At 50.7% G+C, this 23,774-nt stretch overlaps 1 protein-coding gene across 1 annotated transcript in view; it reads left to right on the top strand.

Moving 5' to 3' along the window:
- The first annotated feature begins 12,687 nt into the window (after nt 1–12,687).
- Nucleotides 12,688–23,774, top strand: part of OXCT1 (3-oxoacid CoA-transferase 1) — an 83,937-nt gene continuing 72,850 nt past the window's right edge. Inside the window, exons 1-2 of the mRNA XM_066604853.1 lie at nt 12,688–12,834; nt 19,925–20,033. Of these exons, the coding sequence (XP_066460950.1) occupies nt 12,766–12,834; nt 19,925–20,033 (178 nt within the window). The 5' untranslated portion in view covers nt 12,688–12,765. The remainder of the gene's footprint in view (nt 12,835–19,924; nt 20,034–23,774) is intronic.

Raw genomic sequence — 23,774 nt, 5'->3', positions numbered from 1 at the left:
CCATCCAGTACATTGCCTACTATACCATCTACTACACCGCCTACTATACCATCTAGCATACCGCCTACTATACCATCCAGTACATTGCCTACTATACCATCTACTACACCGCCTACTATACCATCTAGTATGCCGCCTACTATACCATCTACTACACCGCCTATTACACCATCTAGTATACCGCCTACTATACCATCTACTACAACGCCTACTATACCATCTAGTTTACCGCCTACTATACCATCTAGTATACCGCCTACTATACCATCTAGTATACTGCCTACTATACCATCTAGTATATCGCCTACTATACCATCCAGTACATTGCCTACTATACCACCTAGTATACCGCCTACTATACCATCCAGTACATTGCCTACTATACCATCTACTACACCACCTACAATACCATCTAGTACACTGCCTATTATATCATCTAGTATACTGCCTGCTATACCATCTAGTACACCGCCTACTATACCACCTAGTATACTGCCTACTATACCATCCAGTACATTGCCTACTATACCATCTAGTATTGTGATAGACATGATGATTATTTTGGTATAAAATGTCTATCGATTAATATAACCCAAATGTATTTTGCTGTTGTAATGAATTTTTAGCTCAGGAGTTTAAAGGACACACACACAATCTAATCATAGTATTTGCTAGACAATGGATGTCTGATCTAATGTTAGTTAAGTACATAGAAGTTACACAAGTTGCACAACCAGCTTCTAAGACTTAAGGGCCATAGTGTTATGTGTATATCCTTATATCCTGTGACCAACACTGAGTGTTGAATTAGCACTTCTTCACCCCTCCCATCCTGAAACTTCTACAACAAAGGAATTGCTTCAGCCTGAGCACATGTTGATAAGACTTGCTTATACACAGACATGACTGGAGCTAGGACAAAGTCCATACTATGGCGGACGTGAGAGAGGGTGGGCAGAGAGGTGGGCAGAGAGGTGGGGGATTCTATATGATCCGACAAATGAGAATCTTATATGTTACTGATGTAATCTGTTGCACGCCCATTGAAGGGCGGTTGTCATGTGTTATAATAAAAAGCCTGAGCCTCTACACATTGTAGAGACTCTCCCGGTTTTAGACCAGCATTTGTGTCTGATTCTGGTCGATGTGTGCACACGATACTCAATTCGGAAAGCGACAAAATACCCCAAAGCCTGCTGGAGAAATCATAATCCAGATCAGTGGAGTCCCTGGGTGAGCGAGTGGATCTGTGAGGTCACAGCCTGGAACGTACAGAGATCGGCAGATGGCACGCAGAACTCAGGGGCCCGAAAAACTACAGAACACGGTAAGATTGCTTTATGTAAATCTACCGATGTGAGCTGGGTTCTGACTGCTTTTCTGCCTGTTCCTGATCCAGACTGGACCTTCACTGAAAGACAGGTAATAACTCTAGTTCTGTCCACTCGGAAAACCACCACGTTACCTGTCTAGGGGTATTTTGTACGCTGTGTATGCTGTTGTGTCTGAGACGGTTAAAAATTGTTTATGCAAGACCAAGAGATAAATTCTGTGAGGGTTAATGTGTCGGGAGGGCGGACTCGGCTGTTTAAGTCTGAGGGAACACGCCAGTGACACGTGCTCCTAGGTAAAACTAGTGTGAGGTTAGGAAGATTTATGATACGTATATTTACCTTTTATGATTGAGCGTGTTATGTTCTCATATGTGAAAAGGTATATATGCGGGGAATATAGCCGTGGTGTGACGGCTGATTTCTCCAGAATATTATTGAGGTTTTGGTCATTGAAAATAATCGTCAGTCTCTGTGTATAGCTAAATGTACTGTCTAGATCGTGTACAAGGAGTGCTCTTGGGGATTACTAGTAGAGGTTGGTTGATATAAAGGTGGATGAGATATATATATACCCTGAGCCGTTGTGGGTATTCTCCAGTAATCCCGTCTGTTTGGTACTATAGAAAGAATGTGCAGTGTTTATTGTTGGGGGGAGGGCTGCTGGTAAGAGAGTGAACTGAAAGCTTTTTCAATTAACCCTTTCTGTTTCCTTTGTCTTTTCTGAGTGGGAAAGAGAGGTTATATGGGAAGAATTTTAAGAAAGCAGATTTCACAAGAGAAACACTACTGTGTCTTCGAATAGAATAGAGTTGAGCAAAGTGAGCAAGGACAAAGGTCATAGAGCTTGTGATTTGGTTACTGAACAATGGGAAAGGACCAGGAAAAGTTGCAGAAAGAAATGTTAGGTCATGGACAGATAAGCAGAAATGAGTATGGACAGATAAGATAGGCTGTAGAAAGTTTACAGAAGATGAGCAGGAAGCCTAGCAGAAAGAAAGGTGTTTTTAGATTGCTAGGAGGAGGTATAACGTAGTTGAGAGATTGAAGAGGGGAAAGCATGTAGGGGGGTATGTGTATTGCTTATGAACAATGTAATGTCTTTGTGTTGACTACAGCCCCTCCCTGTAATGGCGGCCGTGCTTGCAATGTTTACAATCCAACATAGTGTGACTCTGCAGTAAATGTAGTGAGGCCTGCCCCCACCCTGAAGTTACTTCCCCTCATGTGCTCACTTTCAGGGTGTGTGATGTTACTTCCGGTCCCTCCCCATCCGGGACAGGACCTGGCCCCGCCCCTTCCTCCTCCAGCGGCCATCTTGCCTCACCTGGAAGTGCTGCTGCCCCTGGCCCGCCCGGTCCTCCAGCGGCCATTTCACCTGGGAGATTTGTAGCCCCGCCCCTTTCTGCCTCTGGCAGCCATTTTGCTGCACTTGGGAGGCCTATATTTCCCAATGCCACTGTATCCAGTGCTAACATCATGATTGTCTGAAGTAAGGTTTTGTTTGACCAGACTTTGTTACGCTCCAAGATGTGGCCACTTTGGATGTGTGATAAGTTCAGGGAAACAAACCTTTGTGGAGATGCAGCTTGGGACATAGTAGATGACTAAGCTGGTTTATAGTGCATGGAAGATTGGAGTTGATGCATGGGGGGGCAGAGACCAGGAATACATGACAGGGGACGCTCTCTCATGTTCCCAGGGGCTCTGTTTTCCACTGCCCGCTTCTCCAATGGATACTCAGACCGATGATGTTATGGAAGGCTCCTACAGATGAAATAATTTCCCTATAGTCACCCAGCAAACTTTTTTCATGCAATTTGGTGAAGTAATTTTACTTTTTATGTGAAGAAAGAGGGACTGAATTGCCCAGAGTAGGATGTTAATTCATCCGTATTCTTTAGTTTTTCTTTAAGTCTTTTGTATATTCTAGTGTCAGTCTACACTGAAGCTATAATTATATTCCGACAGGAGAGTAAAAGCTAAACGCTGGCCATACCCTGAAATACTATTACACTGGGTGACGTAAAATTTGAATTGTGTGGCGCCCCCTTGTGTTAAAAAATGCTAACTGCGACCTGAAGGAAAAAAAAAAACAAAACTTTTTTTTGTAAGGAGATTTTCGCTCAGACTTCGCTGCATACAATGTCACCTTGACCTACAAAGTGTTTGTTTTTGTGCCTCTTGGTTTACTAGTTTGAACGCAATGACTCTTTTTCCATTGAGTATTCCGCTTCAAAAGGGGGGAGGCATAGGTGATCTGGGTCATAGATGATCTAGGTGTTGTAGATCAGCTATTGGGTTTGAAAAAAAAAAAAATAAATAAATGGAATAAGATAACAAGATTCCGAGCCATGTGAAATAGAACATCAGCACGATTATTTAGTACTAATTCGGTAAGAAACTGCAGGTATGCAAACAGTTACCAGAACCCCTGTTGATAATGCATATGTTGAGCTTTTTGCAGATGGTACCAGGGTGAGGATTGATGACTCCACATCGGATATGCAGTGGTCACACAACAAGATGTCCTAGAAGCAGGAGTTCTGCCTCCGCATGTCTCAGTACAAGAAGCGGAATTGAAGGCCCTCACTGAGGTGTGTAGAGTGGCGAGAGGTAAGACGGCAACCATTTACACTGACTCCTGGTATGCATTTGGCATAGCTCATGATTACGGCCCAATATGGAAGGCCAGACAGTTTTTTTACCTTAGCAGGACAACCAATTGAGAATGGTGCAGCGGTGCAGAGTCGCATGGAGGCCCTGCTTCTACCTGACAAAGTTGAGAGTTCGCACCGAGTCCTACACTGGAGAGGCGAGAGACGACACCCTCGCTGACAGCGCAGCAAAGGCAGCGGCCCTCAAGCCGTGGAAGAAAGAAGAAAGATACTGACAGCATGAGTCAGTGGTAAAAAACTTGGGACATTGACAAAAACTTTGGACTTTGATATGCTAAAAGACTTTTACAGTTACAAGCCAGCAAGGAAGAAAAGAATAAATGGACTAATATGGGAGCAGCAGAAACAGGACAGCGTGTGGTGAACGGTCAACAGCACTTGCCCACCACAGTTCCTGTATCCCATGATGGCCCAGCTGATGGACGCAAAGACCCACCTAGTAAAGCAGCACTGACGACGACGCTTGAAAGAGGTTGGGCGACTTCTGGGTTCTCTGTAGCTGCTGCATCATTTGTCCGGTTTAGCATGATCTATGCCATAGGTAAGACAGGGCAGAAGTAAATTTGCCACATCACACTTGCCTGGACCACTCTACCCATTTCAGGGATTGCAAATTGACTACGTTCAGCTCCCCACTTGTTGGGAAGTATGACTACGTGCTTGTTGTTGTTGATGTCTTTGCAGGTTGGAGGTCGACCCTGTTACCAAGGCAAACAAGTAGGTAACCGCAAAGAAGCTCATGAATGAGGTAAACTGTGAATATGGGGTACCAGAAGTGATTCAGAGTCAGACAGAGGTATAAACTTCGCAGGTGAATGTAACATGTCATGTCTGCTCTGGGTGTATCCCAGGCCTTTTACATACTGTACCACCTTTAGTGTAGTGGAAAGGTGGAGAGACGTAGTGGCACGCTAAAAGTAAGATACTTAAAAATGGTGCCACTTTGGAAAGACTGTCATCCAATAGCCTTATACAGTGTTAGATATGAACCCAGGGGGGATTATACATTATCTCCCTACGAGATTGTTTGGGCTAGCCCCAAGGCTAGGTCTTTACTATCCTCAGTAGTTACAATTACAATCTGATGTGTTGACTAAGTATGTGATTTCCGTTGTTAAAGAACTAACCAAAGCCTATTCACAGGTGTTCTCTTCCAGACTCAGAGGCAGACACTGGGACACATATCTTGCAGCCTGGGGATTGGGTGTGCGTCAAGAAGTTCCTCAGGAAGCACCCTCTTGAGCCCCGATTTGATGGCCCCTACCAGGTGCTTCTGACTACTGCCACAGCTGTGAAACTAGCCGAAAGACTTACATGGATCCATGCTTCATACTGTAAGAAAGCTTCAGATCCGGGAGACCAGTCTTAGTTGTGCCAAAGACGTTACTCTGGTTAGGTGAGAGAGGAGGGTGGCAACTGGAATCCTTAGTCGGAAGAATATGAGGGTATGGTTACCTTCTAGTATAACTCGTCCAATGCTCAAGTAGCCGCATATTCCTTCGACTATTGTACTGTGGTCCCGTGTCTAGGCGCAAGATCCCACCGCAGGCCAGATTTAGCTCAGTCCAGCTGGTTATATGACTTATATACCCGGGGAATACAATATGTTTGCGCCACTGATAACGTCTGGGGAGAAGACTGCCGTTATTGGGGATTAGTGGGATGTAACACAGGAATAGACTGGTCCTATAAATCGCGAAGTGCCTTAAATAAGAAAAATAAGAGCGGGAAATCCCTAATTAGTCGTATAACCCTCCTTGAGAATAATAAGGACAGCAGGTATTGGAAGGCTGAACTTAGTATGTTGCTTGGTTTTAATACGGTTTTTACATTAACCATGGGAGATCCAAGCCCGGGGGATGGGGAGACTTATAGTCTGGGGACATACCGGTACGGGAGGACAGATCCCTTAGGGAAGTTTAAAATAAGGGATATGGTAGATGCAGCCGAATGGAAGCCTTCACTTAGTCCCGTGCCCATAATTAACCCCCTCCGCCGTAAGATAAAGACCTTGACGAACATGATGATCATAGCCGACCCTACCTTTGTGGACACCTTGACAGTAGCGACTGGCTACTCTGACCAGAATCTCTGGTTGGAGTTGATGAGGTACAATGCTAACAGGAGCAACAAGTCTAACTGTTGCGTGTGCGGTAGTGCCCGACTACACTCGGGGATGGTCCCCCTAAATCTCCCTGTAGATGCTGAAGAGTGGTTTATTAGTCTCTTCACGAACATTTCCGCTAATTACACTGTCCGTGAGAAATGGAAGAAGGAATACTCTATAACTACTTAAGTGTTTTGCACCGGAGAGAGTATTACTGACTACCCTGGAAACTACACCTGCCAGGCAAATAGGCAGGGTGGAGGGAGATTTTTGGGGAACTCACCAACGGGTATTGCTCCTCCTACAGTATGATAGGAGGGGAATAGATGCAGAATCAGGTCCAGTCCTTAGGAGACGTTTACTGGCTTTGTGGAGACATGAGGTAGAGGACCCGCCTGGAGGGTAATTGGACAGGGGAGTGTGCCTTAGTAAAGCCCTTATGCTCCTCCACATCCTGTCAGACACCAACGTTTCCCTTGTTTAAAAAGATGAAGAGCCAGTTCCGATAATGCCAACCACATACGCTACCAAAGAAAAGGAGAAATGTACTAGTACTGTGCCTGCCCCGATCTCCTAAGATGGATTGTCAGTGGAATTCCCATTTGCCAAGGGATAGTGCAGAAGACCTTAGGTTCCGGCGAGGGCACACCCTGTGGGGTGTTAACTTGTACAGATAGAGGGTATGGATGCCCGGAAATGAGCCCAGGGAATCCATGGCCTCCCTCTGAGGTAAGGTAGGGATCCCCCCCTCCTAGGAGTAGAGACTTATGGGCAGTGGGAAAACCCTGACGCAAGGGTGAGGCGACTTGGACGTGTTCACCATTAGGACTATCTCCAGGAGGGACATTGGTGTGGGTGAAGATTAGGGAGTCCCACGCCGTGCGTACCTGTTCACGCTACTAGTATTGTAACATTATGCTAGAGCGAGAAGAGAGACCCCTGGTGGTAGTTTTGATCTACACGTGTACATTGACGTCATAGGATAGCCAAGGGGGGTACCTGACAAGTTTTAAAAATTAGAGATCAAGTTAAAACTAGATTCGAGTCCATTTTCCTGATCATTAGAGTAAATAAATGTTGACTGGATTAATTATGTTTATTATAATTAGCAGTGGTTTATAAATTATACTAGAGATGCCTTATAGGGACTAGTCGACCAATAGGACCTACCTCGACTATGACTTTTTTTAAAATAGAGTGACCTTAGATATGACTTTAGCTAAAAAGGGGAGTGTCTGTAAGATGATAGGGGAGACTTGTTGTACCTACATCCTAGACGACACGTGACCCGCGGGTAAAGACGCAGTTGTCATTAAGAAGCTGACCGCACTAACTAAAAAGAGCTAACTTTTGGGACCAGCACTCGCCATGGATGAGCGGGTGGTAAAGGATCCTGGCACAGACGGGCGTCGCTGTTGTATGTGAACTGATGGTTACCTTTTCTGTTCTAGTCTGCTGTGTTATCCCCTGTGTCAGAGAGACCTGTGAAACTGATGCTGGAAAAGCCGCCCCCACCATGAGTTTGCTGAATGCATCCCCAGAAGGAGTGGACAAGTCCTACACCCCCTTGAAGACCCTAAAACGAACCTTCAACGCGCTCCGATTATAGGCTCATGCGCAGAAAACTGTGAAAATTAGATAGAGAATTAGAGGATAGACATTTTAAGGGGGGATTGTGATAGACATGATGATTATTTTGGTATAAAATGTCTATCGATTAATATAACCCAAATGTATTTTGCTGTTGTAATGAATTTTTAGCTCAGGAGTTTAAAGGACACACACACAATCTAATCATAGTATTTGCTAGACAATGGATGTCTGATCTAATGTTAGTTAAGTACATAGAAGTTACACAAGTTGCACAACCAGCTTCTAAGACTTAAGGGCCATAGTGTTATGTGTATATCCTTATATCCTGTGACCAACACTGAGTGTTGAATTAGCACTTCTTCACCCCTCCCATCCTGAAACTTCTACAACAAAGGAATTGCTTCAGCCTGAGCACATGTTGATAAGACTTGCTTATACACAGACATGACTGGAGCTAGGACCAAGTCCATACTATGGCGGACGTGAGAGAGGGTGGGCAGAGAGGTGGGGGATTCTATATGATCCAACAAATGAGAATCTTATATGTTACTGATGTAATCTGTTGCACGCCCATTGAAGGGCGGTTGTCATGTGTTATAATAAAAAGCCTGAGCCTCTACACATTGTAGAGACTCTCCCGGTTTTAGACCAGCATTTGTGTCTGATTCTGGTCGATGTGTGCACACGATACTCAATTCGGAAAGCGACAAAATACCCCAAAGCCTGCTGGAGAAATCATAATCCAGATCAGTATACCACCTACTATACCATCTAGTATACCGCCTACTATACCATCTAGTATACCACCTACTATACCATCTAGTATACCACCTACTATACCATCTAGTACACCGCCTACTATACCATCTAGTATACCGCCTACAATATCATCTAGTATTCTGCCTACTATACCACCTAGTATACCGCCTGCTATACCATCTAGTACACCGCCTACTATACCATCTAGTACACCGCCTACTATACCATCTAGTACACCGCCTACTATACCATCTAGTACACCGCCTGCTATACCATCTAGTACACTGCCTACTATACCATCTAGTACACTGCCTACTATACCATCTAGTATACCACCTACTATACCATCTAGTATACCGCCTACTATACCATCTAGTACACTGCCTACTATACCATCTAGTATACCGCCTCCTATACCATCTAGTATAGCGCCTACTATACCATCTAGTATACCGCCTACTATACCATCTAGTATACCACCTACTATACCATCTAGTATACCGCCTACTATATCATCTAGTATTCCGCCTACTATACCAACTAGTATACCGCCTACTATACCACCTAGTATACTGCCTACTATACCATATAGTACACCTCCTACTATACCATCTAGTATAGCGCCTACTATACCATCTAGTATACCGCCTACTATACCATCTAGTATACCGCCTACTATATCATCTAGTATTCCGCCTACTATACCAACTAGTATACCGCCTACTATACCACCTAGTATACTGCCTACTATACCATCCAGTACATTGCCTACTATACCATCTAGTATACCGCCTACTATACCATCTAGCACACCGCCTATTATATCATCTAGTATACCACCTACTATACCATCTAGTATACCGCCTACTATACCACCTAGTACAGCGCCTACTATACCATTTAGTACACTGCCTTCTATACCATCTAGTATACCGCCTACTACACCTTCTATTCAGCGCGCCCCCACCGGCAGCCTCTAGTGAGGTGATACAGAATTGACCAGCGGTGGCGCCTTGTATCGGTGATGGTGTGCTCAGCATGCGGTATTCTTAGGTGAGAGGAGCGCTTACGGGCGGCTGTAACCCGCTGCGGATACACCGCTGAATCCGAGCAAAAACCTGCTTTGATGTTTTTTGATATGGAAAAGCAACTAATCAGTGTGCCGCTGCTTTGTAATACTGAGGTAAAATAGAAGCTGCGCTGCGATGGGTTGCTACGGGCAACAGACAGTCTATTAGGCTACATTTACACGCAGCGATGCGCTTTTGCTTGAAACGTACATTGTCGTGCGTGAAGAGATAGCGACCGCCGCCCACTGTCTTCAATGGCGTGCGGGTGTCAAGGAATTTCTTTCAAGGACCCATTGAAAACAAAGGACGATGCCTTCCGCAGGAGCGCCCGAAGGCCGGGCTGGCGCGGCTGAAGCGTAAAACCCTGCGGGGCTCACGCTGCATTTTATAGCTGTGAACCCGGCCGTGGCCCTGCGTACGGCGGCAAAATTGTACTGCGCAGACGGCCATGTGCAGCACAGCTGTTTATATTTCCCGCACCGTTGCTTAGCGATGCCGCGTACACCCGTAACCCGCACACAATGTAATTACGTATGGGCAGCGGGTGTATGGGCGAAAATAGGGAACAATGGGCTGTATTTTGTGTATATATATGCGGCAAAACAGGAAAATGCTGCGTTCTAATTTGCGCATTCAGATTACGCAATTTTGACACGCTGTGAGCAGAACTGCGTACGGCAGTAACTGCAACATATCTCCCGGGCGTACAGCGCCCACGCAGTACGCAATTTCTATACGGTCGTGTGAGCTTGGCCCAATATAGAACGTGTTGCGATTTTTTTTTTTATTTCCCCGCAGCGATACGGCGAGGAGACGGTCGCTCATGTGAATACATCCGTATACGGCGAGGAGACGGTCGCTCATGTGAATACATCCGTATACGGCGAGGAGACGGTTGCTCATGTGAATACATCCGTATACGGCGAGGAGACGGTTGCTCATGTGAATACATCCGTATACGGAGAGGAGTGCGTCGCTCATGTGAATACATCCGTATACGGCGAGGAGACGGTCGCTCATGTGAATACATCCGTATACGGCGAGGAGACGGTCGCTCATGTGACTACATCCGTATACGGCGAGGAGAGCGTCGCTCATGTGAATACATCCGTATACGGCGAGGAGACGGTCGCTCATGTGACTACATCCGTATACGGCGAGGAGAGCGTCGCTCATGTGAATACATCCGTATACGGCGAGGAGACGGTCGCTCATGTGACTACATCCGTATACGGCGAGGAGAGCGTCGCTCATGTGAATACATCCGTATACGGCGAGGAGAGCGTCGCACATGTGAATACATCCGTATACGGCGAGGAGACGGTCGCTCATGTGAATACATCCGTATACGGCGAGGAGACGGTCGCTCATGTGAATACATCCGTATACGGCGAGGAGACGGTCGCTCATGTGAATACATCCGTATACGGCGAGGAGAGGGTCGCTCATGTGAATACATCCGTATACGGCGAGGAGAGGGTCGCTCATGTGAATACATCCGTATACGGCGAGGAGAGGGTCGCTCATGTGAATACATCCGTATACGGCGAGGAGAGGGTCGCTCATGTGAATACATCCGTATACGGCGAGGAGACGGTCGCTCATGTGAATACATCCGTATTCGGCGAGGAGACGGTCGCTCATGTGAATACATCCATGTACGGCGAGGAGAGGGTCGCTCATGTGAATACATCCGTATACGGCGAGGAGACGGTCGCTCATGTGAATACATCCGTATACGGCGAAGAGACGGTCGCTCATGTGAATACATCCGTATACGGCGAGGAGACGGTCGCTCATGTGAATACGTCCGTATACGGCGAGGAGACGGTCGCTCATGTGAATACATCCGTATACGGCGAGGAGACGGTCGCTCATGTGAATACATCCGTATACGGCGAGGAGACGGTCGCTCATGTGAATACATCCGTATACGGCGAGGAGAGGGTCGCTCATGTGAATACATCCGTATACGGTGAGGAGAGGGTTGCTCATGTGAATACATCCGTATACGGCGAGGAGACGGTCGCTCATGTGAATACATCCGTATACGGCGAGGAGACGGTCGCTCATGTGAATACATCCGTATACGGCGAGGAGACGGTCGCTCATGTGAATACATCCGTATACGGCGAGGAGAGGGTCGCTCATGTGAATACATGCGTATACGGCGAGGAGACGGTCGCTCATGTGAATACATCCGTATACGGCGAGGAGACGGTCGCTCATGTGAATACATCCGTATACGGCGAGGAGACGGTCGCTCATGTGAATACATCCGTATACGGCGAGGAGACGGTCGCTCATGTGAATACATCCGTATACAGCGAGGAGACGGTCGCTCATGTGAATACATCCGTATACGGCGAGGAGACGGTCGCTCATGTGAATACATCCGTATACGGCGAGGAGACGGTTGCTCATGTGAATACATCCGTATACGGCGAGGAGACGGTCGCTCATGTGAATACATCCGTATACGGCGAGGAGAGCGTCGCTCATGTGAATACATCCGTTCAAAAGAATGGATTTTATATCTATGCAAGTTTGATGTGCATCGCACCAAACCGGCGCAAGTCTTTTAGTCGTGTGAATAAGCCCCAAGACAGATCTGATAAACAACGCACGAAAGTGTTTGCGTTTTTTCCGCCATGTAGCGCTAATTACTCTCCATCATTCCTCATAATGTTCTCATCTGGATTAACTGAAGATGTGCGGGACGGAAAAGGGCGCACAGCCAGCCGCGCTAAACCTCTCCCCGAAATCCGCTGCTTTCCTGAATTTAAAACTGGCAAAAAAACGGCGCGCAATTCTGCTTCAAAATCCGCAGTTCTGCTTCCTATGGGCGTACTTGTGCGTGGAGTGCGCAGAGGGCAGAGCCGCTGATTTCAACGAGTTCATTCACTTTTCCATACAGTAAAAGATGGCGATATGCGCACAAGGCATTGCGTTACGCCGTGCGCAATTGTGCAAAGACAGCCGCACACCTGCAGAAATCCGTAACCGCGTCCTGCGGTGTAATCCTGTGTGAACGGTCCCTGATATATATATATATATACCTCACCCCCTATACCCATTACTCAGCAGGTGGTATTAATGTTGTGGCAGTACACGGTGGCTGGGGGCCGGCAGTATAAGGAGGCCGTCCTCCCTGTCCCTCCCCCCCCCCTCCTCCTGGCAGCCGTTGTTCCTCCTCCGGTACATTGGTGGGGTGAAGCTCTCGGATTATGGCTGCCTGCAGATTCCTGCCGACCCTCAGGAGAGGCCTGAGCCCGCCATGGGGCGCCCACAGCAAGGTACCAGCTGCGGCCTGCAGGGTACAGCGCCGTGACAGCTGCCCGTGACGTCACTAGTGCCCGGGATACAGGGCTGCCAGCCTCATGTGCCAGGATACAGGGGGCAGACGGTGCAGGGTTGCCAACCTCCTGTGCCCGGGATACAGGGGGCAGACGGTGCAGGGTTGCCAGCCTCCTGTGCCCGGGATACAGGGGGCAGACGGTGCAGGGTTGCCAGCCTCCTGTGCCCGGGATACAGGGGGCAGACTGTGCAGGGCTGCCAGCCTCAAATGCTTGGTGAGCCCACAGCTTGGCATGTGTTGGCAGCAGTCACATCCCTGTGGGCATGGCTGAGGGGGACACCCAGTGACTTTCCCCACAGTGCCAGCAGAGGGGCGCCTTTATGGCACTTGCCTGGCACGGGCACACTGGCGGGTTGTGTGTGACGGTCACCTTGATGCATTTATTTGCTCAGGATCTTAAAGGTCCTGAATAGCGATGAGCGAAACCGCAGCATTCAAATATATGCCGCTCGTAATATGTTTGGCGCATATTAGGGTGGTCCATGTGCCAGAAATTAAGTCTACTCACCTGTTTCACACGACCGAAACGCACACGCAAAATACTGAAATGTAAATGAACCCTTGTGTGCGCAGATACACCCGTGTGAAGCCGCCCTACGGGCGCACTCTGACAAGCGTATACATATAATCTGCAGTGTATGTGAATTACCGTAGCCGATACTCGTGCGTACTGCGTGCCTAAACGGGTCATGCTGCCATTTTTAATTTTTCCTCAAGCCCATAAGGCTGGTGTCACGTGGGCGTTGGCACATTTACTAATGCATTTGCGCTGTGGGCGGTGTTTTTAGCACACTTGTGTATTTTACGGTACTTTTGGCTCATGCAAAAACGCACGCCAGCATCCCCAACCCCCGCTGACTGCAATGGGCACACGACCGCATTCCTATTGCAGAATATGTGATCGGCGTCCGCAGCAAATCGCACGCAATGAAAGGCATATATTCTGCGTATTTTGTGAGTAGAGGAGGGGAAAAAAATGCAGCGCGCTCTATTTTGCTGCAGTTCCACGAAGACGGCCTCTATTGGTTTATTAGTTTTTCCCATAGATGTGAAAAACCGGTAGTGTGTTTTTTTTAAAATTTTTTTAAAATTTTTTTTTTTTATTTGAATACCTACAAACTGGCGCAAACGTGTTTCGAACTTCTCCGCTCAGTACACTGCGGTATTCTGCGGGTATATACAGAAAGAACGGTCATGGCAGGTTTGGTGTCTTTTGTATTTTTAATTTTTTCTTACCGTATCTACCTCAAAACTGTTTTTTGGTTTTTTTTTTGGCCAGATTGCGGTAAAATGCCAACCTTTTCTTGTCCTCCTGTGAAGCGAGGCGGCTGCCCTGTCTGAATACACCCACAAGGGGCGCTCACACGTCGCTGATTCGCTGCAAATTTTGTCGCAGATCCAACTGAAGGAGTGAAATGGATCCGCACTGAAATCGGTGACGTGTGAGCGCCCCCCAGTGCCCAGGTTGTAAAGTGAGGCCTTCACATCAGTGGTTTTATTTTCCACTTTGCTGTTCTGTTGGAGGAACTGGGGAAAAAAAATTCCCCGTTAGCCCGGAATATTCTGAGGTTTAGTTAGTTTAGTTTTGTTCTTCTGTTCTTTGTTTTAGTTTTTTAAATAATATGGCGCAGACAGCGGGTTTTTTTGCCGGCACTTCCATTTTTTTTGTCTGGGGTGGCAGAACTGAACCCAAGAGGTTTTCTGCCCTCTGGTTTAGTCTCTTTTATCGAACAGATCCACTTTTGAAGCTTCCTTTCGCCTGGGTGGCGAGCGCTCATTACTGGCCTATTAGTGGCCCCCCCCTGCTCGCTATCTGTTCACAGGAGCGAAAGTGAGCGCTGATCGTTACGTGTAAATGCCAAGCCATCGTGCGCCATTCTTTCACGGGTCATTGGTCATAGAGTTTCAGCCTGCGTACAGATAGTCGCTGGTCGTTTAAACCACTGGGGGGGGGGGGGGGGTTGGTTATCGTCTGCCAGCTAAACACAACACTTCCTTCACAAACCCATCCACTTACTAACTTCCCTCTAATTACAACCTGCCCCCCCAGAGACGCCTCAAGCACTTATCTTTACCCACCTTAAGGCCCATTTAGACACGATTGTTGCTCAAAATTCGCTCAAAAGCCTCTTTTGAGCGATAATCATTGTGTAACTACTGACCTCATACAGTTTTTGTTCTCCCGTCGCTCATCGTCGTCTTTCAGCGTTATCAGGGATTCACAGCGGAATACAGCTGATACTATTGTTTCAGCTGTATTCCGCTCCCTGATGATAGCTGGGTATGAAGAACAGAGCGGTCCAGCTGTGTTCTCCATACCCGGCACGGAGCGCTCAGCTGTATAACAGCCGGGCACTCCTAGCAGAGAACATCTGGATGCAGAAGACAAGCGGGGACAGCCTGCTTGTCTTCTACATCCTCCGCTCTGAGTGCCGGGCTGTATAACAGCGGGGTGCTAGAGCGGGGGAACAGCTGGATGCAGCAGACAAGCAGGGACACCACTTGAGCACCATCTTTTGAGTGGTTATCGTTGTGTCTGAATGGGCCTGTACATCGCGGTGTAACACTCCCATTGTCTTCAATGGGCCCGCTCAGACAGCGGCTCAATTGCGGCGCTTTTCAAGAGGTACATGTTGTATTTTTGGGTGTTTAACGCTCCTCATCAATAATCAGGAGTTCTAAAAGCCGACATCAGACGATGCTGCCAACAGCAAAAGTAAAACGTGGTAGGGCGATGTGATTTAAATTGCGCGTTTTTAGCACCGCCTGTGTGTGGCAGGCCTTAAAAAGCACAGCGGGCTGGCCACGGGTGGACAAGGCCGGACTGTTCCTCAGAGTATAACAAAGCCAATGTGAACGCACCCATACGAAGGAACCAGTGCCATGTCATCAGATCTTAGGAGCAATTTTTCGCCATGAAAAACATGTCCGAGTGCCTCACTGTGAGCACCAGACCCTCCCGGAGAAGAAGCAGACCCTCCCCTAGAAGAACCAGACCCTCCTGTAGAAGATGTCGGCTGGGGGAAACACTGCTGTGCGATTGTAATGTTATGAGGGCTTACAATATCAGAGCAGAAGCATCATTTATTGTGGAGAAATGAACACTTGTAGGGAGGCTCTAGTACCCTGTTGTACCACCTCTAGCTTGGATACAAGATGTGATAGACAGGCATGGAGGCTCTAGTACCCTGTTGTACCACCTCTAGCTTGGATACAAGATGTGATAGACAGGCATGGAGGCTCTAGTACCCTGTTGTACCGCCTCTAGCTTGGATACAAGATGTGATAGACAGGCATGGAGGCTCTAGTACCCTGTTGTACCGCCTCTAGCTTGGATACAAGATGTGATACAGACAGGCATGGAGGCTCTAGTACCCTGTTGTACCGCCTCTAGCTTGGATACAAATGTGATACCGGCAGGCATGGAGGCTCTAGTACCCTGTTGTACCGCCTCTAGCTTGGATACAAGATGTGATACAGACAGGCATGGAGGCTCTAGTACCCTGTTGTACCGCCTCTAGCTTGGATACAAGATGTGATACAGACAGGCATGGAGGCTCTAGTACCCTGTTGTACTGCCTCTAGCTTGGATACAAGATGTGATACAGACAGGCATGGAGGCTCTAGTACTCTGTTGTACCGCCTCTAGCTTGGATACAAGATGTGATACAGGGGGCATGGAGGCTCTAGTACCCTGTTGTACCGCCTCTAGCTTGGATACAGGATGTGATATGGACTGGCATTTAGGCTTTAGTACAATGCACAGCTCTTTTTGGACTAACAATCGTAGTAACCATCGCATGCCCCCATTGCAGGGATTCTTGGCTCAATGTAACGGGCTCTGATCGGCGCTCATTTGGCCTTTTTTTTTTTTTTCCTAGATGGGTGAAGAATTGCTGTTTGAGGATTATCATTGTTAGTCGCCTGTCCCCATAGAGCCGTCATTGTCCGGCTGTAGGCGCCGCTGCTCTCACTGTAGAACGTCTAATACATTGTGGCTCATGTGCCACCAACTAACCCTGCAGCTCGTCGCTCCAACAAGCCGCCTCATCCGGCCGCCGTGACGGAGAAACAAAAAGGAGTTATGGCCTTTGAAACGTGAAGATGAATATCCCAAAAAGTCATTGCATCTTTAAGCCCAAAATGGGCACTAAAGGGGTTAAAGCAGCATTGCGTTGGGGTGGGGGTAATACATTGGTGCTATACAAATAAAGATTATTCTATCTGGCGGCTGTCTGCGCTCCCTGCAGGCGGTGACACTGCCTGTCGCTTGTTTCCAGGATCACATGATCTCACGACCGCCGTTGTTGTCATTACCTACACAAGGTCGTTTACAGAGGCCAGCCGTATAACAGGCACGAGTTCTGTATGTCACCTGCGAGAACTTTTATACCACCAGATCTGATATACGTGACCCCCGCCCCGCCAGATGAGGAGCGACGACTCTCACAGTGACCTTTTACACACTTACACCTATAATCCTTCAAATCTGCCGAAAACCAGCGGCTCATGATCTTATTGCCCAACAGAACCCCCTCCCCCTCCCCCCTCCCTCCATACACCAAGTTGATTAAAAGTACTTATTGTCCTGTAAAGCTTTGGTTGCAGATTCTTGCCATGACTCTCACTGATTTGTGGTATAATCTGATTGCGTCGCTTGTCTCTTATGGTGCGTGACGCTGTCCTAAAGCACCATTCACACATTACTGCAGATCCTTGACCCAGCGGCAGCCTGTGACTGCACCCTCAGGCCGCACCTGGCGGTGACGTGTGACTGCACCCTCAGGCCAGACCTGGCGGTGACGTGTGTCTGCACCCTCAGGCCAGACGTGGCGGTGACGTGTGTCTGCACCCTCAGGCCAGACGTGGCGGTGACGTGTGTCTGCACCCTCAGGCCGGACGTGGCGGTGACGTGTGTCTGCACCCTCGGGCCGGACGTGGCGGTGACGTGTGTCTGCCCCCTCGGGCCGGACGTGGCGGGTGACGTGTGTCTGCCCCCTCGGGCCGGACGTGGCGGGTGACGTGTGTCTGCCCCCTCGGGCCGGACGTGGCGGGTGACGTGTGTCTGCCCCCTCGGGCCGGACGTGGCGGGGGACGTGTGTCTGCCCCCTCGGGCCGGACGTGGCGGGGGACGTGTGTCTGCCCCCTCGGGCCGGACGTGGCGGGGGACGTGTGTCTGCCCCCTCGGGCCGGACGTGGCGGGGGACGTGTGTCTGCCCCCTCGGGCCGGACGTGGCGGGGGACGTGTGTCTGCCCCCTCGGGCCGGACGTGGCGGGGGACGTGTGTCTGCCCCCCTCGGGCCGGACGTGGCGGGGGACGTGTGTCTGCCCCCCTCGGGCCGGACGTGGCGGGGGACGTGTGTCTGCCCCCCTCGGGCCGGACGTGGCGGGGGACGTGTGTCTGCCCCCCTCGGGCCGGACGTGGCGGGGGACGTGTGTCTGCCCCCCTCGGGCCGGACGTGGCGGGGGACGTGTGTCTGCCCCCCTCGGGCCGGACGTGGCGGGGGACGTGTGTCTGCCCCCCTCGGGCCGGACGTGGCGGGGGACGTGTGTCTGCCCCCCTCGGGCCGGACGTGGCGGGGGACGTGTGTCTGCCCCCCTCGGGCCGGACGTGGCGGGGGACGTGTGTCTGCCCCCCTCGGGCCGGACGTGGCGGGGGACGTGTGTCTGCCCCCCTCGGGCCGGACGTGGCGGGGGACGTGTGTCTGCCCCCCTCGGGCCGGACGTGGCGGGGGACGTGTGTCTGCCCCCCTCGGGCCGGACGTGGCGGGGGACGTGTGTCTGCCCCCCTCGGGCCGGACGTGGCGGGGGACGTGTGTCTGCCCCCCTCGGGCCGGACGTGGCGGGGGACGTGTGTCTGCCCCCCTCGGGCCGGACGTGGCGGGGGACGTGTGTCTGCCCCCCTCGGGCCGGACGTGGCGGGGGACGTGTGTCTGCCCCCCTCGGGCCGGACGTGGCGGGGGACGTGTGTCTGCCCCCCTCGGGCCGGACGTGGCGGGGGACGTGTGTCTGCCCCCCTCGGGCCGGACGTGGCGGGGGACGTGTGTCTGCCCCCCTCGGGCCGGACGTGGCGGGGGACGTGTGTCTGCCCCCCTCGGGCCGGACGTGGCGGGGGACGTGTGTCTGCCCCCCTCGGGCCGGACGTGGCGGGGGACGTGTGTCTGCCCCCCTCGGGCCGGACGTGGCGGGGGACGTGTGTCTGCCCCCCTCGGGCCGGACGTGGCGGGGGACGTGTGTCTGCCCCCCTCGGGCCGGACGTGGCGGGGGACGTGTGTCTGCCCCCCTCGGGCCGGACGTGGCGGGGGACGTGTGTCTGCCCCCCTCGGGCCGGACGTGGCGGGGGACGTGTGTCTGCCCCCCTCGGGGCGGACGTGTGTCTGCCCCCTCGGGCCAGACGTGGCGGTGACGTGTGACTGCTGCTGTTGGACTTGTAGCCATTAGATCTAGTCGGCCTCGGTGTATGTTCAGCTGGCTGCGCGCTACAATATTTCAGGTTGGGTGCTGGCCATGTTAAAAGGGTTTTCCAGGCAGCGCCGGCTGTCAGTGCGGGATGCATTGGTGTTGGAGGGAAAGCCGCTGCTCTGACCCCTGAGTAGTGGCCGGCACTGGTAACTGCAGGCGCAGCTCTCATTGATGTCGAGTGCAGGCCACCACACAGGTGGAAACAGCAGCTTCTGCTCCGACCCCGATGTATCCCGTCACTGACAGCCATCACTGCCTGGAAAACCCCTTTAATCCACTGACTACGTACTACCCTGTTATAAGCCAATGAGGACGTGCACACTGACGGGAAATGGGACGTGCCAATGCATGTTGATGTGCTGTATCCATGTATGTCGGACGGCACTGGGACCGCTGTCTGTGTGCCGTACGATACGAGTTGTGCCGGGTCTCCTGGACACAAGTCACACCTAGCACTACTGTGCTGGAGGCCTTTGGCACATTATTATAATTACAGTAATATTAACGAATTGGGGTGTTTGGGGTCATCCTGCTTTCCTTCCACTCATAGACTTCTGTGATTTCAGGTCTGCGCTTGTCACTTCTCTACATCCAGTTCACACAATGCTAAGTACTACAGTGATCCGGTGGAGGCCGTGAAGGACATCCCGGATGGCGCCACTCTGCTGGTTGGCGGTAAACTTCCTTGTCTTATTTCTTTTCTGAAGCGTCTTATGGAATTTGTTAAAATTGATCTGCCAGGTTTATCTGTGGCTAGAGAACATAGAGGGGAGGGCTGAGGTCAGGGATGGCTAGTTCTCTAATATGAAAACAGCTCTTATCTACTGCCACAACTCGCACAGAGCCTGTGAGTCTTGCTATTTCCCCCGTCCACTCGTAGAGCGAGTCTGTGGGTCCTGCCTTTTTCCCCCGTCCACTCGTAGAGCGAGTCTGTGGGTCCTGCCTTTTTCCCCCGTCCACTCGTAGAGCGAGTCTGTGGGTCCTGCCTTTTTCCCCCGTCCACTCGTAGAGCGAGTCTGTGGGTCCTGCCTTTTTCCCCCGTCCACTCGTAGAGCGAGTCTGTGGGTCCTGCCTTTTTCCCCCGTCCACTCGTAGAGCGAGTCTGTGGGTCCTGCCTTTTTCCCCCGTCCACTCGTAGAGCGAGTCTGTGGGTCCTGCCTTTTTCCCCCGTCCACTCGTAGAGCGAGTCTGTGGGTCCTGCCTTTTTCCCCCGTCCACTCGTAGAGCGAGTCTGTGGGTCCTGCCTTTTTCCCCCGTCCACTCGTAGAGCGAGTCTGTGGGTCCTGCCTTTTTCCCCCGTCCACTCGTAGAGCGAGTCTGTGGGTCCTGCCTTTTTCCCCCGTCCACTCGTAGAGCGAGTCTGTGGGTCCTGCCTTTTTCCCCCGTCCACTCGTAGAGCGAGTCTGTGGGTCCTGCCTTTTTCCCCCGTCCACTCGTAGAGCGAGTCTGTGGGTCCTGCCTTTTTCCCCCGTCCACTCGTAGAGCGAGTCTGTGGGTCCTGCCTTTTTCCCCCGTCCACTCGTAGAGCGAGTCTGTGGGTCCTGCCTTTTTCCCCCGTCCACTCGTAGAGCGAGTCTGTGGGTCCTGCCTTTTTCCCCCGTCCACTCGTAGAGCGAGTCTGTGGGTCCTGCCTTTTTCCCCCGTCCACTCGTAGAGCGAGCCCGTGGGTCTTGCTTTCCTCCCCGCCCACTCGCAGAGCGAGCCCGTGGGTCTTGCTTTCCTCCCCGCCCACTCGCAGAGCGAGCCCGTGGGTCTTGCTGTGCTCCCCGCCCACTCGCAGAGCGAGCCCGTGGGTCTTGCTGTGCTCCCCGCCCACTCGCAGAGCGAGCCCGTGGGTCTTGCTGTGCTCCCCGCCCACTCGCAGAGCGAGCCCGTGGGTCTTGCTGTGCTCCCCGCCCACTCGCAGAGCGAGCCCGTGGGTCTTGCTGTGCTCCCCGCCCTCTCGCAGAGCGAGCCCGTGGGTCTTGCCCCTTTTCCCCCCGCCCTCTCGCAGAGCGAGTCTGTGGGTCCTGCCTTTTTCCCCCGTCCACTCGTAGAGCGAGTCTGTGGGTCCTGCCTTTTTCCCCCGTCCACTCGTAGAGCGAGCCCGTGGGTCTTGCTTTCCTCCCCGCCCACTCGCAGAGCGAGCCCGTGGGTCTTGCTGTGCTCCCCGCCCACTCGCAGAGCGAGCCCGTGGGTCTTGCTGTGCTCCCCGCCCACTCGCAGAGCGAGCCCGTGGGTCTTGCTGTGCTCCCCGCCCACTCGCAGAGCGAGCCCGTGGGTCTTGCTGTGCTCCCCGCCCTCTCGCAGAGCGAGCCCGTGGGTCTTGCCCCTTTTCCCCCCGCCCTCTCGCAGAGCGAGCCTGTGGGTCTTGCCCCTTTTCCCCCCGCCCTCTCGTAGAGCGAGCCTGTGCTGTTACGGCCACTATTTACACTGAATGATCAGCTCATCGTCCCAGTTACATAAACCATGGACGGTAAGCTGAACAATGAGAGTTCAGTGTAAATGGCAACCATTCAGAACTGAACGGCCGCTATGTTACGTCAATGGAGAGGGGTGGGGGAGCGTGAGGAGAGAAATCATCTGCAGCCTCCCTGCCCCCCTGCTGGCCGCTTTCTGAGCGAGTCGGCTATACTAGCTCCCGTGAAGCAGCAAGGGAGAGAGGGGACACAGGGACGAGTGTTGGGCATCGTTTGTCTGACATTCGTCCTCTCTAAATGGACCTCTAGACACAAACCTGTTTACTTGGCTCTGTCCAGAACTAGGATGGCTCAGTATATTCCCGAGAATTAAAAATCGCTGAAGAAAATCTAAATTATACGTTCAGTATTTTCCCTGCTCCACCCCTTACCCCCCTCCCCCACCAACCTGCCGGCCCGCTCGGAGTCTTGCTTCAGCATGATCTCTGATCCTGGCCTTTGCTGCAGAGTGCAGCTGTAATACATCGCTAACACGCGCAGCATATGGCTCAGGCGCAGCTCTATATCCTCCCCTGTGATATCCGCCGTAAATCTACAATGCGTGGGATTAGGGAAAACTGCGTTAGGCCGGGGTTGCGTGGACGGGTCAGATTCCACATGCAGGAGCATGAATCCGGCTCTCACCATGGCCAGCGCCATATATTTTTTGATAAATCCAAAACTTATCACATTGCCGTAAAAAAAAAAAAAAAAAAAATTGCATATTGGCAAGCACGATATCAGGACTAGTTCCTCTGCCCGATATTGGGCTTGTCCGTGTGAATGTAGCCTTCTGGTGTTGTCTAAGGTTAGAAAAACATTGCTGCTTCCTTCCAAACACAGCGCCACCCTCTGTCCATGTGTTGTGTCTGGTATTGCAGCTCAGAGTAGTGCCTGGTTTGGAAGAAAGCAGCCATGTTGGTCTATCCCTGGACCATCCATTTAACCTCTTAAGGACATGCCACCCACCCACTTGTAATTAAATAATTGGTTATTTTTTTTTTTTTAATCAATCCACATCATATGCTGAGGAACTTGAAAAACATTTTTGAGTGAAATGGGAGAATAAACCCTGCAATTCGCGCCTCTTTGGGGGGTTGACTTGTTTCAGTGGTGTTTATACTGCAGCAGAGATGACATGATATCTCTTCACCGTGGGGCGGTGCGGTTGTGAAGATCCAGCGTTTACAGAAGGTGTTTGGTGTTTTTTTTCTGTACCACTCTAAAAAATATATATTTTTGGAAAAATGAATCCAATTATCCGCGGCCGCCTTTTTCCATTGCTGGTTGTGCGCGGGATCACTTACTGCTGGACCTCCTGTACTTACTATTGGCATCACTTTGGAGTTCATACAACTTTTTAATCGCTTTTTATTACATTTATTTCTTGGACCAAAAAAAGTGCAATTCTGGCATTGTGTTTTTTTTTCTTTTGCCAACATTCACCATGTGGGATAAGTAATGTGTTTCTTTGTTAGATTGCAACGTTATGGTTCCAGTGATACCAAATGTGTGGTGGTTTTTTTTTTTTTTTAATTTTTTTTAAAAACTTTAAAATTCATTTTTTTATTTATTTCTTTAAATTCCCCCCAGGGAATCTGAACTTGTGGTGGTCTGATCGCTCCTGCAGAGTGATGTAATACATTATCCCACGATGTAACAGGCAGCCTATGAAGCCACGCCTCAGGGATGGTGTGATGGGCAATCTGCAATGGCAGCCCTGGGAGCTTTCACTAGGCCCACTGCTGCCATGGCACCGACTAGCACTCTGCAATCTCATCACCCAACCTCCAATCACGGCATTTAAAGGGTCGTTGCGGGACACCCATATTGTATGGAGCGGGATCGAGCCCCGATCACTCTTCACACAGACCCCAAACCTCCATGATGTATCTGTACCTTATGGCGCATTAAGGGCTTGAACCAGTGCACTAAATATATGGTGTAGCCTCCTGTACGGAGCAGCAGAGCCGGACAT

Source organism: Eleutherodactylus coqui, chromosome 5 (genome assembly GCF_035609145.1).
Source record: "Eleutherodactylus coqui strain aEleCoq1 chromosome 5, aEleCoq1.hap1, whole genome shotgun sequence".
NCBI classification, from domain to species: Eukaryota; Metazoa; Chordata; class Amphibia; order Anura; family Eleutherodactylidae; genus Eleutherodactylus; species Eleutherodactylus coqui.
The sequence above is the reverse complement of the archived record's forward strand: the minus strand, read 5'-3'. Positions and strand labels throughout refer to the sequence as shown.